The 14,646-nt window shown below is 41.4% G+C and overlaps 1 protein-coding gene across 1 annotated transcript in view; it reads left to right on the top strand.

Annotated features, from left to right (window-relative positions):
* Positions 1-776: 776 nt before the first annotated feature.
* The window catches only part of LOC311110597 (serine/threonine-protein kinase 32C-like), a gene marked incomplete at both ends in the record, with an annotated part of 166,378 nt that continues 152,508 nt past the window's right edge, over positions 777-14,646 (top strand). Inside the window, one exon of the mRNA XM_084153116.1 lies at positions 777-858. Coding sequence (XP_084009242.1) covers positions 777-858 — 82 coding nt within the window. The remainder of the gene's footprint in view (positions 859-14,646) is intronic.

Raw genomic sequence — 14,646 nt, 5'->3', positions numbered from 1 at the left:
AGCTTGGAAGTTTATTTACCTAGCTAGCTAGTAGTTAACCGGCTAGTCGTGTGATCAACTATTACCATGGTAACCATGGTGGCAGGACAACATTAACTACCGTGCGTATCAATATTCAAACAGTGCGTACAATTATGCTTTCGCCAAAAGTGCTACTTTGTTGCAAAGCAAAATCATTTTCTGCTCTTTTTTTTATATTTTTTTTACAGAAATCTAGACCTATCCAATTTCCACTGTATGCCATGATGAAGAATCTCACGTCTGTTAATGATGTAGCCTATTCTAAGGTCAGGGAAGTAAAGTGTTAACCCCATTTTCAATGAACTGGCGCCACCCTTTTCCTAATTAGATTCGCATTTTCGCAATGACTGTATCCCGTTAGGTAATATACAGCAGCACTTCCTATAGTATTGAAAATGCTCTTAAGGTCTAGCTGCTAGCACGAGAGCTGTAGAGAGGCTGGGTTCTTGACATGCATGACAGAGAGACTCAACGTCGACTAGAGGCGAACTGTCACACACAGCTCCGCGAACATAAGTCAGTTGAGGACAGAAGAGAAAAATAGGAAAGCCGATTGTTTTTCTTTGCAATACAGTAGTGAGGCTCACTATCTGATCTAATCTCTCGTCCTTATTGTTTTAGTGAGGCAAAGTCGCAGTGCGTAAATGCGCGATTTTTTTTTGGGACAAACAATAACAGAGGGAGCGATTCAACGTGTCCAACACAGAGCTGTAGTTTTTTAACCGGCGAGGAATGCTATCTGAGCTCGCGCATCAATGTTTCACTGGGGCAAGTGGAAGAAGAGGATGGGCGCGAATAGTTCTTCTAAGAGACCTGTCTACGATGAAAAGGAAGATGGTAAGAAAACACAAAGCATTGCTATTCTTTTGGGTTCATGGTTAACTGTAGTGCAACATTGTACCGCCACTCAAATTGCACGTGAGTCAAAGTTACAGTGTAGCCTCTGAAGGCTACATTCATTGGATCAAGCAATTTGATCACAATGTTGCGTACTGCTAGGCAATAGGTGATGATGAGCATTATAGGCTAAACTCGTTCCACCTGGAGAAGTTTGGAGGAAATATTTATAAAATGATAGCCTCCTCAAGCATGGTCTTGCTTGCAGCCTAGAGATGAAAGAAGAGGTCCGGGGTGTGGCGTTAAACTTTAGATTGGACAGTGAAACAAAATGTAGAATGTAGGCCGTAGTCTAGCAACTATCACCATATTTCACATTTTACACCTGTTTTTGCCAAGCTATGCCAATTTAATGTTTGTTGTTGTTGATGATGACAAGAAAACAACTGTTCCAGAAAGATGACACTGAAATATTGGTTGCAATCTATTTATTCTGGGGTTCAATCAAGTGTCATACAGCCATTATCATTACTTGTGGGGATTGCATTCAATGCAGAAGTCTCATTACGCAATTATCTTATTGTTGTTCTTCAGCCTTTCCAGAAGGAACATTTTCCCTATCATTCTCTGTAAAAAGAAGATAATGTGTTGGCTGAATGCAATCCCTGGACACTTCACCATGCATCATTTGTATGCAGCTATCTTGGGTGAACTATTATGAAAATGAGCATATGAAGTCATTGTGTTATTTTTAGTAATTTAGCAGATGCTCTTAGTGCAGTTATTTTTATAATTTTTTAAATACTGATCCCTCATGGGAATTGAACCCCCCCAACCCTGGCATTGCAAGCGCCATGCTATACCAACTGAGTCACAGGGGACTTAATAATAATAATAATAATAATAATAGAATAATTAAGACCAGAATAGTGGCACGCATGAAAGTAATGCTAATTTATGGCTGTTAGTGTAATGGAGAGTAAGCCCATTGGAGCTTAACCAAATATGCCTTGCTTTGAATCATCAATGGCCCTTAATGGGCTAAAATACTAATGTTGCCATCGAATTATCTAAAATGACAGATGAGGCTACTAAATGAGGTCCGTTCACTACAGAGTTGAGGTCATATGATAAGGAGGGGATGGAGATTGGGGTGTGTGTGTGTGTGTGTGTGTTTAGGGCAACTACAGTAAGTGAAGTGGATTTACACCCGGTAACAGAATTACGTCATGGGTCCCTGATCTGTACTACACAGAAATGCATAATTGTGGATATGAATGTCATTCTGTTCATGGTGATGTGTGCTGAATAGGTACACAAAGGAAGAAATATACAATATGCAAACCGGACCAAACCTGAACCAACCATAGATGTCTATGTTTAACAAGTTTGGACATCACGGTAGAGGCGGCAGTTAGCTGGTAGCCTAGCGGTTAAGAGCGTTGGGACAGTAACTGAAAGGTTGCTGGTTTGAATCCCAGAGCTGACTATGTGAAAAATATGTTGATGTGCCTTTGAGCAAAGCACTTAACCCTAATTGCTCTTTGGATAAGAGTGTCTGGTAAGTGTAGAGCACTGAACTGTGCTGTCCAAACTTGTAAAAAAACACAGATGTCTATGATTCATTCCGATTTGATCTGGTCACCAACTATGGATGTCTATTTTTGGGCCAAATCAAGGCTGGTCCCTCAGAGAGAGAGAGAGAGAGAGCCTTGTGGAGGTCTACACTCTTTTTTCTGAGGTCTTGGAAGCAAAGAGGCACTGAGTTTCAAGGTAGGCCTTCAAATACATCCACAGGTACACTGTCAATTAGCCTATCAGAAGCTTCTAAAGCCATGACATAATTTTCTGGAATTTTCCAAGCTCTTTAAAGGCATAGTCAACTTAGTGTATGTGAAATAATCTGTCTGTAAACAATTGTTGGAAAAATCACTTATGTCATGCACAAAGTAGATGTCCTAACCGACTTGCTAAAACTATAGTTTGTTAACAAGACATTTGTGGAGTGGTTGAAAAATGAGTTTTAATGACTCCAACCTAAGTGTATGTAAACTTTTGACTTCAACTGTAGATCTTCTGCACATATTCTGTCAGACCTGGGCCCTGACAGTAAATCTCAGTAAGACAAAAATAATGGTGTTCCAAAAAAAGGGCCAGTTGCCAGGACCACAAATACAAATTCCATCTAGACACCGTTGCCCTAGAGCACACAAAAAACTATACATACCTCGGCCTAAACATCAGCGCCACAGGTAACTTCCACAAAGCTGTGAACGATCTGCGAGACAAGGCAAGAAGGGCCTTCTATGCCATCAAAAGGAACATAAACTTTGACATAACAATTAGGATCTGGCTAAAAATATGGTTGTGAGGTCTGTGGTCCGCTCACCAACCAAGAATTCACAAAATGGGACAAACACCAAATTGAGACTCTACATGCAGAATTCTGCAGAAAATATCCTCTGTTTACAACGTAAAACACCAAATATTCATGCATAGCAGAATTAGGCCGATACCTGCTAATTATCAAAATCCAGAAAAGAGCTATTTTTAAATTCTACAACCACCTAAAAGGAAGCGATTCCCAAACCTTCCATAACAAACCCATCACCTACAGAGAGATGAACCTGGAGAAGAGTCCCCTAAGCAAGATGGTCCTGGGGCTCTGTTAACAAATACAAACAGACCCCACAGAGCCCCAGGACAGCAACACAATTAGACCTAACCAAATCATGAGAAAACAAAAATATATCATTACTTGACACATTGGAAAGAATTTACATAAAAACAGAGCAAACTAGGATGCTATTTGGCCTTAAACAGAGAGTACACAGTGGCAGAATACCTGACCACTGTGACTGACCCAAACTTAAGGAAAGCTTTGACTGTACAGACTGTGAGCATAGCCTTGCTATTGAGAAAGGCCACCGTAGGCAGACCTGGCTCTCAAGAGGAAACAGGCTATGTGCACACTTCCCACAAAATGAGGTGGTAACTGAGCTGCACTTCCTAACTTCCTGCCAAATGTATGACCTTATTAGAGACACATACTTCCCTCAGATTACACAGACCAACAAAGAAATCGAAAAACAAATCCAGTTTGGATAAACTCCCATATCTATTGGGTGAAATACCACAGTGTGCAATCACAGCAGCAAGATTTGTGACCTGTTGCCACAAGAAAAGGGCAACCAGGTTTTGTACTTCATCATTATAACACTGTATATAGACATAATATGACATTTTGAAATGTCTTTATTCTTTTGGAACTTTTGTGAGTGTAATGTTTACTGTTAATTGTTTGTTTATTTCACTTTATCTATTCCACTTGCTTTGGCAATGTAAACAAATGTTTCGGAGGGAGAGGGAGAGACTGTCAGTCCTAGTTTAGCCTCACTTTGAAGTGTTTTTCAATTTTATTTTCAGGACATCCAGTGCTACAAGTAGAACACAAAATAATTTGACATAAACAGTTGCATTCATGAGTTTTATTGACAAATGTCTGCCAAGCAAAAACCTGATAATAAGAATGCGGTAAGTACAGAAATTGTTTGCTCAGTGGGACATGAATATCCAACTAGTCAGTGACAACTGTGTTGAATTTGGAGTTTGTGACAGGAACTTTGTGAGCTTATTACAATATTATAGACACAAAGTCCTGGGATTTCCTATGATCTTCTATGTAGAAGAACCTCTTGCCTTCTAACAACACTTGAGTCGCTCTAGCTCAGCGCGTGTTAATCACACAGGCTAATGGTGCAGAAGAAATAGACTAATCCGATGCAACAACCCAGCAGGCTGTAGCTCAAATACAATGTTTTAAAAGGGGTTAGAGGCCCAGCACGTGCCAGCGTCATGGTTGTAGCACTTTTAATGCATTATCCATCGATGTATCTGATCTCTACACATTAAAACGAGAGCAGCATCAAATGCCATTTAGTCAATTGTATTGAAGTTGCTGAGTTGGTTTCATGTCAAGAGCATCCATTAAGTGTTGCGTTTGTTTCTACCTGGGTCTCTAAGAAACAGGATCTCTTGGCTTCTTGGAAAACGGCATATGGCCTACATTAGGCAGTAATATTAGAGCAGTGCTTGCCTAAAAAGGCATCGACCATAATCGAGTAGTCAGGTTGATGTCCAAGAGAAGCTACCAGAGAGCTATTTTAGTAGATTATTTGATTTATAGCGAGGAGATAAGCGAGAGCCTAGAGGATTGATTGGGGCACTCATGGCTGTTGTGCATTGCATTATTTCTCAGAACTACTTAGAGCCTTGGTGACAATGAACTAGTGCTGTATAAACAGACCGTCATATGGCTGGATCCCACTGCACCACTTAAGCCTTTCTTTACAAAGGTCATGCAAACACTAGCTGGATGAAAGTGTTGAAGCATGCCCCAAGAGAAAGACGGCACTTTGCTTTGACAAAACCGCACCTTACCACTGCAGTAATGCACTGTGTGTGTAATGTGCTCTATATAGTGTGTGCAATTTTGTGACTCTGGTATGTGCGTTCCGTGAGTATGAGGCTTTGAAGAACAAAACAGCGGGGCAGACTTGGAGAAAGAGAGATGGCAGATTGCATGCATGGAATACGGAGTCCCAGTTTTCTTTCATCTCCAGCATTATTCTCCCAATTTCTCTCTTTCTCTCTCTCTCTCCATCTATTAAACAGAGCGGGAGCCCTATGCCTGCAGCTTTTAGCCTCTCACTAGTACTGACTAATTTCCCTTATGCCAGTAGGAATCCAATACCTGGCTGATATATGGTGTTCATACTGCAGTATTATCTGATTTGTGGTGGGAAAGGAATACAAGTTGAACATACTGTTCTGTAATAGGATAGCAATAACATCACAAACAACCCTTGAGGACTTTGGGCGACTGATAGACTACTTAGAACTATCCCCTTTTGTGTAGTAGTAGGCTACGCTCTTAACAAAAACGATGCTATCTAGACCCTAAAAGGGTTCTTCAGCTGTCCCCAGAGGAGAACCCTTTGAAAAACCCTTTTGGTTCCAAGTAGAACTGTTTTTGGGTTCCATGTAGAACCCTTTCTACAGAGGGTTCTACATTGAACCGAAAATGATTCTACATTGAACCAAAAAGGTTTTTACCTGGAACAAATAAGGGTTCTCCTATGGGGACAACTGAAGAACCCTTTTGGAACCTTTTTTTCTAAGAGTGTACAGTATGCTTGTTAAAATGGTGCATCTCTCTACTTACAGAATATACCACTTTTTAAAGACAGTTTCTAAAGGTATTCAATATTTGCAATTCCCCTAAACTTGTACTCGCTTCCGGTGATTAAACAGGAGACTGTGTTCGTAACAAAACTATAGTTTCAGACTAAAGGTGTCTTCAAAGGTATCAGCTCAGCTGGATGCTGAGATAAAAACAGGAAGGCAAAAGGTCGCTCGGTGTGTGTCTGTGTGTGTTTGTGGTGCGCGTGAGTGAAATATAGCGACGTGCGGGTTGACTCATAACCGTAGGCCCTGTGTTTATGTCTACGGGGTGGGCTGATTTAGGGTCATGACATATTGTGTGGATGAAGGGCTGGTGGGAGGAAGGGTTGAATAAAGAGAAAACAATGCATTAACATTCCATAAATGTATAAATATTGTGCAATTCATATCTATAGGCTACATTACGTTTTTCTTTCATTATTTCTGTATGGCGTTAGTGCGTAGCCTAAGCCTAAAGATTAGGGCAGAACTGTAGCATGCTAAATACACACCAAATGCTTTTGGGAACTTGGGCAGAAAAGTTAACGTCGATCCACTGAGGCAAAAGGACAATGTTGGAGTTTAATTCAATAAGAGAAAAGCTGCGAAATGGAGAGTTGAAAATAAATAGAAGGGAGGGCCAGAACAGTAGTTTAATGTTTGGGAAAGATTTGGTGAAGTGGTAAAAGAGGATGATAGCAGTGCCGGCTATGTTATGTGTGATGATTGTGAGGCGCTATACAAATTCGACAGTCACAAGACGGGGACTTCAAAATGGCACATCAAGGGAACTGTAGGCTACTGTTCAGATGGGTTAAATCAAATAGTAGCCTAACTGATATCTTGACACTGACTTTAGGTCTATAACCTCTCACATAGCCTAATACAGGGGTTCCCAAACTATTTTGGCCCACGACCCCATTTTGATATCTGAAAGTTCTCGCAACCCCAACCATGTGATTTTTGTTGTTGTAATTAACAGCCAATGTTTACTTTTTAATTTGGAGCTATCGCAGTCAATTGAAAAACATTCCAACAGTATTTCATATTGTCTTCTCAACTCACCATCATATCCTTTTTAATGTGGAGCTATGACAGTCAATTGCAAATTAGTCTGTCATAATGTCTCTTATCTCAACAGCACTAATGAGATGGGTGTGCTTGATGCATGTCGTGTCGGAGCTTCTCAAAGTCGGGGGGAGTGGTCAACAGTACGCACCTCATCTCTGCTGTCACATCCAACCTGTTTGGATGTTTGGTTTTAATGCAGACTGTAGGGTCAGGAACCATGTCCCTTTGAGTCAGGAACCAAGACTCCTCCGTAGTGCAGCATTCGGTCACATGACAGCTCGAGCAGCTGTTCGATTTCACTTACCGTCATGTCAATTGAGCCAGGATCACAGTCAAACGGATTGGGAAGTAGGTCCCAAATCAGTAGCGGTGCGTGGGTAAAATGACCGGGGAAGCCAAGCCAGAAAAAAAAGCCATATTACAACTTATGTGTTGTGATTACTGCGTTGTTTGCTCTGTAAGCTGTTAGTTTAAATGCCTTGACAGTTATTTATTTATTTATTTATTTATATATGCCTAATGCCGAGACGACAATAAGAAGACACATGGCAGAATAAAAAAAAAAGTTCATTTAAAAAAACCGGAGAGCAACATCTGTCCAGTGAAGTCCACAAAACATATTGCATGTAACAAACAGTTACATGACCTACAGCATGGTCAAGCAAATTCATGTTTCTGACATTTTCGGACTACTAAACAACTATTGATTTAGAACCACTGAGAGTTACCGCAAGTCACAAAGAAAACAGGAGCTGCCTCCACTATTCCAGCACCATTTCAACTTCAACATCATCAAATCACCTCTGCTTACTCTAATATAGTGACAACTAAAAGATACCAAAAACGATTTAGCCCAATCAACATTAGCTAAATATGTGGCTGTCCAAGGTACTGATTTGTGTGTACGTGCGTGCAAGTAGAAAAAAAAACATGTTGACTCAGCCCTACTAGTAGAGAAACACCAATGCCATCCTCCTCTTTCATGTTGCCTAAATGGTCTATGTCTATTTCTCTGTCATACAGTACATGCTTTTAGTTTTTGTTGTCCTATGCTACCTGGCTAAAATACTTGCTCGCTAGCCTAACTACCTTTCATGGGCAACGATGCGCCAGGCCAGCTGGTTAACATTAGCATACTACATCTAGCTACATGTTGAAATTCCATCCTCTCAGGCCAGGGGCACAATGTATGAATTTATGGTTGTATCAGAATCGCCGTTATAATCATTGGCCAGTACGGAGAATTAAGTAAAACCACAAGTTAGGGTTGGGCGGTATCCAGATTGCTAAATGCTAATGAGCGCATTGTGAACATTTTTGTACAGTTTCTGACCTAAACTATACAAGTAAATAAAGAAATGCTACTCACTGTTTGCTGCACTCACAAATCTAATATTAGCAAGCAAGGCTCTTGATCCAGGAGGGGATTCTCTGCTTTTACCAAGCAAATACTTGATTTTTTAAGAAGCTAACCACTTAGCTAGATACACTACATGACCAAAAGTATGTGGACACCTGCTTGTCGATCATCTCAGTCCAAAATCATGGGCATTAATATGGAGTTGGTCCCCCCTTTGCTCCTATAACAGCCTCCACTCTACTGGGAAGGCTTTCCACTAGATGTTGGAACATTGCTGCGGGGACTTGCTTCCATTTAGCCACGGGCATTAGTGAGGTCGGGTACTGATGTTGGGCGATTAGGCCTGGATCGCAGTCGGCATTCCAATTCATTCCAAATGTGTTTGATGGGGTTGAGGTCAGGGCTCTGTGCAGGCCAGTCAAGTTCTTCCACACCGACCTCGACAAAATATTTCTGTATGGACCTCGCTTTGTGCACGGGGGCATTGTCATGCTGAAATAGGAAAGGGCCTTCCTCAAACTGTTGCCACAAAGTTGGAAGCACAGAATCGTCTAGAATGTCATTGTATGCTGTAGCGTTGATTTCCCTTCACTAGAAGTAAGGGGCCTAGCCCAAACCGTGAAAAACAGCCCCAGACCATTATTCCTCCTCCATCAAACTTTACAGTTGTCACCATGCATTGGGGCAGGTAGCGTTCTCCTGGCATCCGCCAAACTAGCAGTGCAAGCTTGTAGCATCAAAACGCGACTCGTCGACTGATACAGATGATTTATGCTTTTCACTACTGGGTCTGGTAAGTGTGGAAAGCGACCTGTTGAAGTCGATAAATGACAAACTGGGCATACTAGAGTTGGTCAGTAAGGATGTAAAGGAGTTGAAAGCTAGTCGTGAAATGAGTGACACAAAAGCTGCGATAATGGAGAAAGAAACCAAAAAATTAAAAGCGACAGTCACTAAGATGGAAACGGACGTTAGGGAACTTAAACAGGAGAACAACCTTCTGAGAGAAGCCTTACTAGACATCCAAACTAGATCGATGAGAGAATCTAGTACTTAGTGGTATTCAGGAAAAGGAGGGAGAAATAACCGAGAATATTATGAAGGATTTCCTGCATACAGTGCTTCAAATCCCACTCGAGGCTGTCGATAAAATCCAACTCGAACGTGTACATCGTTTCGGATAAAGAGGACAGAGATATGAGCGCCCAATCGTTGCCAAATTTGCATTTTTTAAGGATAAAACAATGGTTAAAAGCCTAGGTAAAAGACTAGCTGGCACGATAATGGGCATGAATGATCAGTTCCCGAGGGAGATTGCAGAAAGGCGCAAAGTTCTCTATCTAATCTTCAAGGAAAATAGATTAAAAGGGAAACGTGTTGCACTCGTTGTCGATAAACTGTATATTGACAACCAAATGTTCAGAGACACAAAGACTACTCCATGGCTATTCTAAAAGTTGTAATAGAGGAGTCGAATAATGGAACACCCAATACTAGCAATGATAGGGATTGTAATATTAAAGAACATTTATAGTAAGTATAGTATTTTATAAAAGGATAAGACGATATAACAAGCAGAATAATACATCTTCAAATACAACTAATTAGAACATTTTTGGCGGGCAATTGTTGTTTTGGCGGACGGTTGTTGTGGTTGGTCCTGTCGGCAGGTGTGGGATGCGGGTGCGTTTGTGCGCTCTGCCCATTTCCTCCTCAGTCAACCATATGGTGTGCGCTTTTGTGTTTGGAAAGGTGCAGTGTTAAGTGAGTGAGAGGGGAAGTGGTTGCATATCCCAGAGCCGACGGGTGTCTATGGGCAGGGGTAGTGAGAGCGAGCTTTCAATTTTGTGTAGATGAGGGATATACATTTTTAAATATAGTATACATCTAATCTAATTTTGTATTGTCCTATCATGATGGAAAGATCCCCAACCCTATATCCTGGACTCCCACCTGAGCGACCCATACACCAAAGAGAAGTTCCCGTCTGTTTTATGGACCTGCTGTGAGTATGCAGCCTAAACGGAGAAATAAATGTGGTCAGAGACCTACTTGCTAATGAGAACCTTGACGACCTTGTACCTAGCCGGTGGGGATTCCGGTGGGGTACCCCCACCCAGGTAGTGGCAGTGCTGGCAACACTGGCTGCAGTAACCCATGGGGAGGGGGTCACACTCGGACAATCAGAGAGGGGGTTTATCATTGTGGCCCAGGTGGCACAAAATTATCAAAGGTCTGACTGCACGGAGATGCTTGGGAAAAATTGTTACAACGGGGGACCAGAGTGTTTGTGTCTCAGGTGAAGAGGGTGGATCTGATCTCCATCACCTTGGACTTGACATAGATTAAATAGATTAATCAAATCTCACATTGTTGTCAATTTCTGCTCAATCTTGCATGCTTTCTCAATCAGCTGTAACTGTGTGTGCATTCGTAAATCAGATCCTTTCTTGAGTTGGGCTCTGGGATGTAACAACCGTTGAGCATCTGATTTTATGGTTGATTGTGGAGGAAAGGGGCTGAGTGTGTTGGAGTATGTGAGTATGTGCGTGTGTGTTTGTCCCGCATCTGTTGTGGGGGGTTGGGGATGTTGGGGGGAGTATGGGATGGACCGCGGTAATTGTTTGCTAGGATAATATTTGCTTGTCAATAAATGTAAATGTAATACAATGGCAATCCGGGTTATATGTTAAAATCCTACGCATTAACTGGCAACATTATTACGCATATTAATTGATGGAAAATAAGAGATATATATATATATATATTTTTTTAAATGTGTGTGTGTATATATATATATATATATATATATATATATATATATATATATACACACACACATTTAAAAAAAAATATATATATATATCTCTTATTTTCCATCAATTAATATGCGTAATAATGTTGCCAGTTAATGCGTAGGACCTGCAAAATCGGCAGTGTATCAAATACTTGTTCTCCCCACTATATATATATATATATATATATATATATATATATATATATATATATATATATATATACACACACACACACACAGTGGGGAGAACAAGTATTTGATACACTGCCGATTTTGCAGGTTTTCCTACTTACAAAGCATGTAATGGCCCCATCCATCCATCCTCCCCTCAATACGGTGCAGTCGTCCTGTCCCCTTTGCAGAAAAGCATCCCCAAAGAATGATGTTTCCACCTCCATGCTTCACGGTTGGGATGGTGTTCTTGGGGTTGTACTCATCCTTCTTCTTCCTCCAAACACGGCGAGTGGAGTTTAGACCTAAAAGCTCTATTTTTGTCTCATCAGACCACATGACCTTCTCCCATTCCTCCTCTGGATCATCCAGATGGTCATTGGCAAACTTCAGACGGGCCTGGACATGCGCTGGCTTGAGAAGGGGGACCTTGCGTGCGCTACAGGATTTTAATCCATGATGGCGTAGTGTGTTACTAATGGTTTTCTTTGAGACTGTGGTCCCAGCTCTCTTCAGGTCATTGACCAGGTCCTGCCGTGTAGTTCTGGGCTGATCCCTCACCTTCCTCATGATCATTGATGCCCCACGAAGTGAGATCTTGCATGGAGCCCCAGACTGAGGGTGATTGACCGTCATCTTGAACTTCTTCCATTTTCTAATAATTGCGCCAACAGTTGTTGCCTTCTCACCAAGCTGCTTGCCTATTGTCCTGTAGCCCATCCCAGCCTTGTGCAGGTCTACAATTTCTTCCCTGATGTCCTTACACATCTCTCTGGTCTTGGCCATTGTGGAGAGGTTGGAGTCTGTTTGAGTGTGTGGACAGGTGTCTTTTATACAGGTAACAAGTTCAAACAGGTGCAGTCAATACAGGTAATGAGTGGAGAACAGGAGGGCTTCTTAAAGAAAAACTAACAGGTCTGTGAGAGCCGGAATTCTTACTGGTTGGTAGGTGATCAAATACTTATGTGATGCAATAAAATGCAAATAAATTACTTAAAAATCATACAATGTGATTTTCTGGATTTTGTTGAAGTGTACCTATGATAAAAATTACAGACCTCTACATGCTTTGTAAGTAGGAAAACCTGCAAAATCGGCAGTGTATCAAATACTTGTTCTCCCCACTGTATATGAGAGGTGACACATTGGAAATGCTTTTGGTGGTTAATCTGCTTCTGTTTTCGATGGATGGGTCCTGGCCTCTTGGGGCCCTAGGGATCCGGAGGGACGTGGGTGGGATGCCAATCACTTGGATGACAGCTCAACTTGGGATGGGGAGGGGCTTTAGCGGGGGAATTAGTGGAGAACAATTAGAGGGTTACTTAGTAGCAATGCAAATATCACGGTATAGCTATATGGACACTCAATCATTACGGTATTTTTAATTGTTACATTTACAAACATATATAATGATAAATAGACTTGAAACTTCTATCTCATTATGGTGAAATAAGTATAGCCAGTTATAATTATAATGGCTTAGCTGATAATAACAAAAGAAGAACAATATTTACATGACTTCTTTGACAATATACAGTGGGGAAAAAAAGTATTTAGTCAGCCACCAATTGTGCAAGTTCTCCCACTTAAAAAGATGAGAGAGGCCTGTAATTTTCATCATAGGTACACGTCAACTATGGCAGACAAATTGAGAAAAAAAATCCAGAAAATCACATTTGTAGGATTTTTTATGAATTTATTTGCAAATTATGGTGGAAAATAAGTATTTGGTCAATAACAAAAGTTTCTCAATACTTTGTTATATACCCTTTGTTGGCAATGACACAGGTCAAACGTTTTCTGTAAGTCTTCACAAGGTTTTCACACACTGTTGCTGGTATTTTGGCCCATTCCTCCATGCAGATCTCCTCTAGAGCAGTGATGTTTTGGGGCTGTCGCTGGGCAACACAGACTTTCAACTCCCTCCAAAGATTTTCTATGGGGTTGAGATCTGGAGACTGGCTAGGCCACTCCAGGACCTTGAAATGCTTCTTACGAAGCCACTCCTTCGTTGCCCGGGCGGTGTGTTTGGGATCATTGTCATGCTAAAAGACCCAGCCACGTTTCATCTTCAATGCCCTTGCTGATGGAAGGAGGTTTTCACTCAAAATCTCACGATACATGGCCCCATTCATTCTTTCCTTTACACGGATCAGTCGTCGTGGTCCCTTTGCAGAAAAACAGCCCCAAAGCATGATGTTTCCACCCCCATGCTTCACAGTAGGTATGGTGTTCTTTGGATGCAACTCAGCATTCTTTGTCCTCCAAACACGACGAGTTGAGTTTTTACCAAAAAGTTCTATTTTGGTTTCATCTGACCATATGACATTCTCCCAATCCTCTTCTGGATCATCCAAATGCACTCTAGCAAACTTCAGACGGGCCTGGACATGTACTGGCTTAAGCAGGGGGACACGTCTGGCACTGCAGGATTTGAGTTCCTGGTGGCGTAGTGTGTTACTGATGGTAGGCTTTGTTACTTTGGTCCCAGCTCTCTGCAGGTCATTCACTAGGTCCCCCCCGTGTGGTTCTGGGATTTTTGCTCACCGTTCTTGTGATCATTTTGACCCCACGGGGTGAGATCTTGCGTGGAGCCCCAGATCAAGGGAGATTATCAGTGGTCTTGTATGTCTTCCATTTCCTAATAATTGCTCCCACAGTTGATTTCTTCAAACCAAGCTGCTTACCTATTGCAGATTCAGTCTTCCCAGCCTGGTGCAGGTCTACAATTTTGTCTCTGGTGTCCTTTGACAGCTCTTTGGTCTTGGCCATAATGGAGTTTGGAGTGTGACTGTTTGAGGTTGTGGACAGGTGTCTTTTATACTGATAACAAGTTCAAACAGGTGCCATTAATACAGGTAACGAGTGGAGGACAGAGGAGCCTCTTAAAGAAGAAGTTACAGGTCTGTGAGAGCCAGAAATCTTGCTTGTTTTGTAGGTGACCAAATACTTATTTTCCACCATAATTTGCAAATAAATTAATTAAAAATCCTACAATGTGATTTTCTGGATTTTTTTTCCCTCAATTTGTCTGTCATAGCTGACGTGTACCTATGATGAAAATTACAGGCCTCTCTCATCTTTTTAAATACTTTTTTCCCCCACTGTATATAATAAATTATCAACCCTGCAAGCAATTCAAGACAATATTATTATAGTGGGGGAT

This window comes from Coregonus lavaretus, assembly GCF_964263955.1.
Source record: "Coregonus lavaretus genome assembly, chromosome: 36".
Lineage (NCBI taxonomy): Eukaryota > Metazoa > Chordata > Actinopteri > Salmoniformes > Salmonidae > Coregonus > Coregonus lavaretus.
The sequence above is the reverse complement of the archived record's forward strand: the minus strand, read 5'-3'. Positions and strand labels throughout refer to the sequence as shown.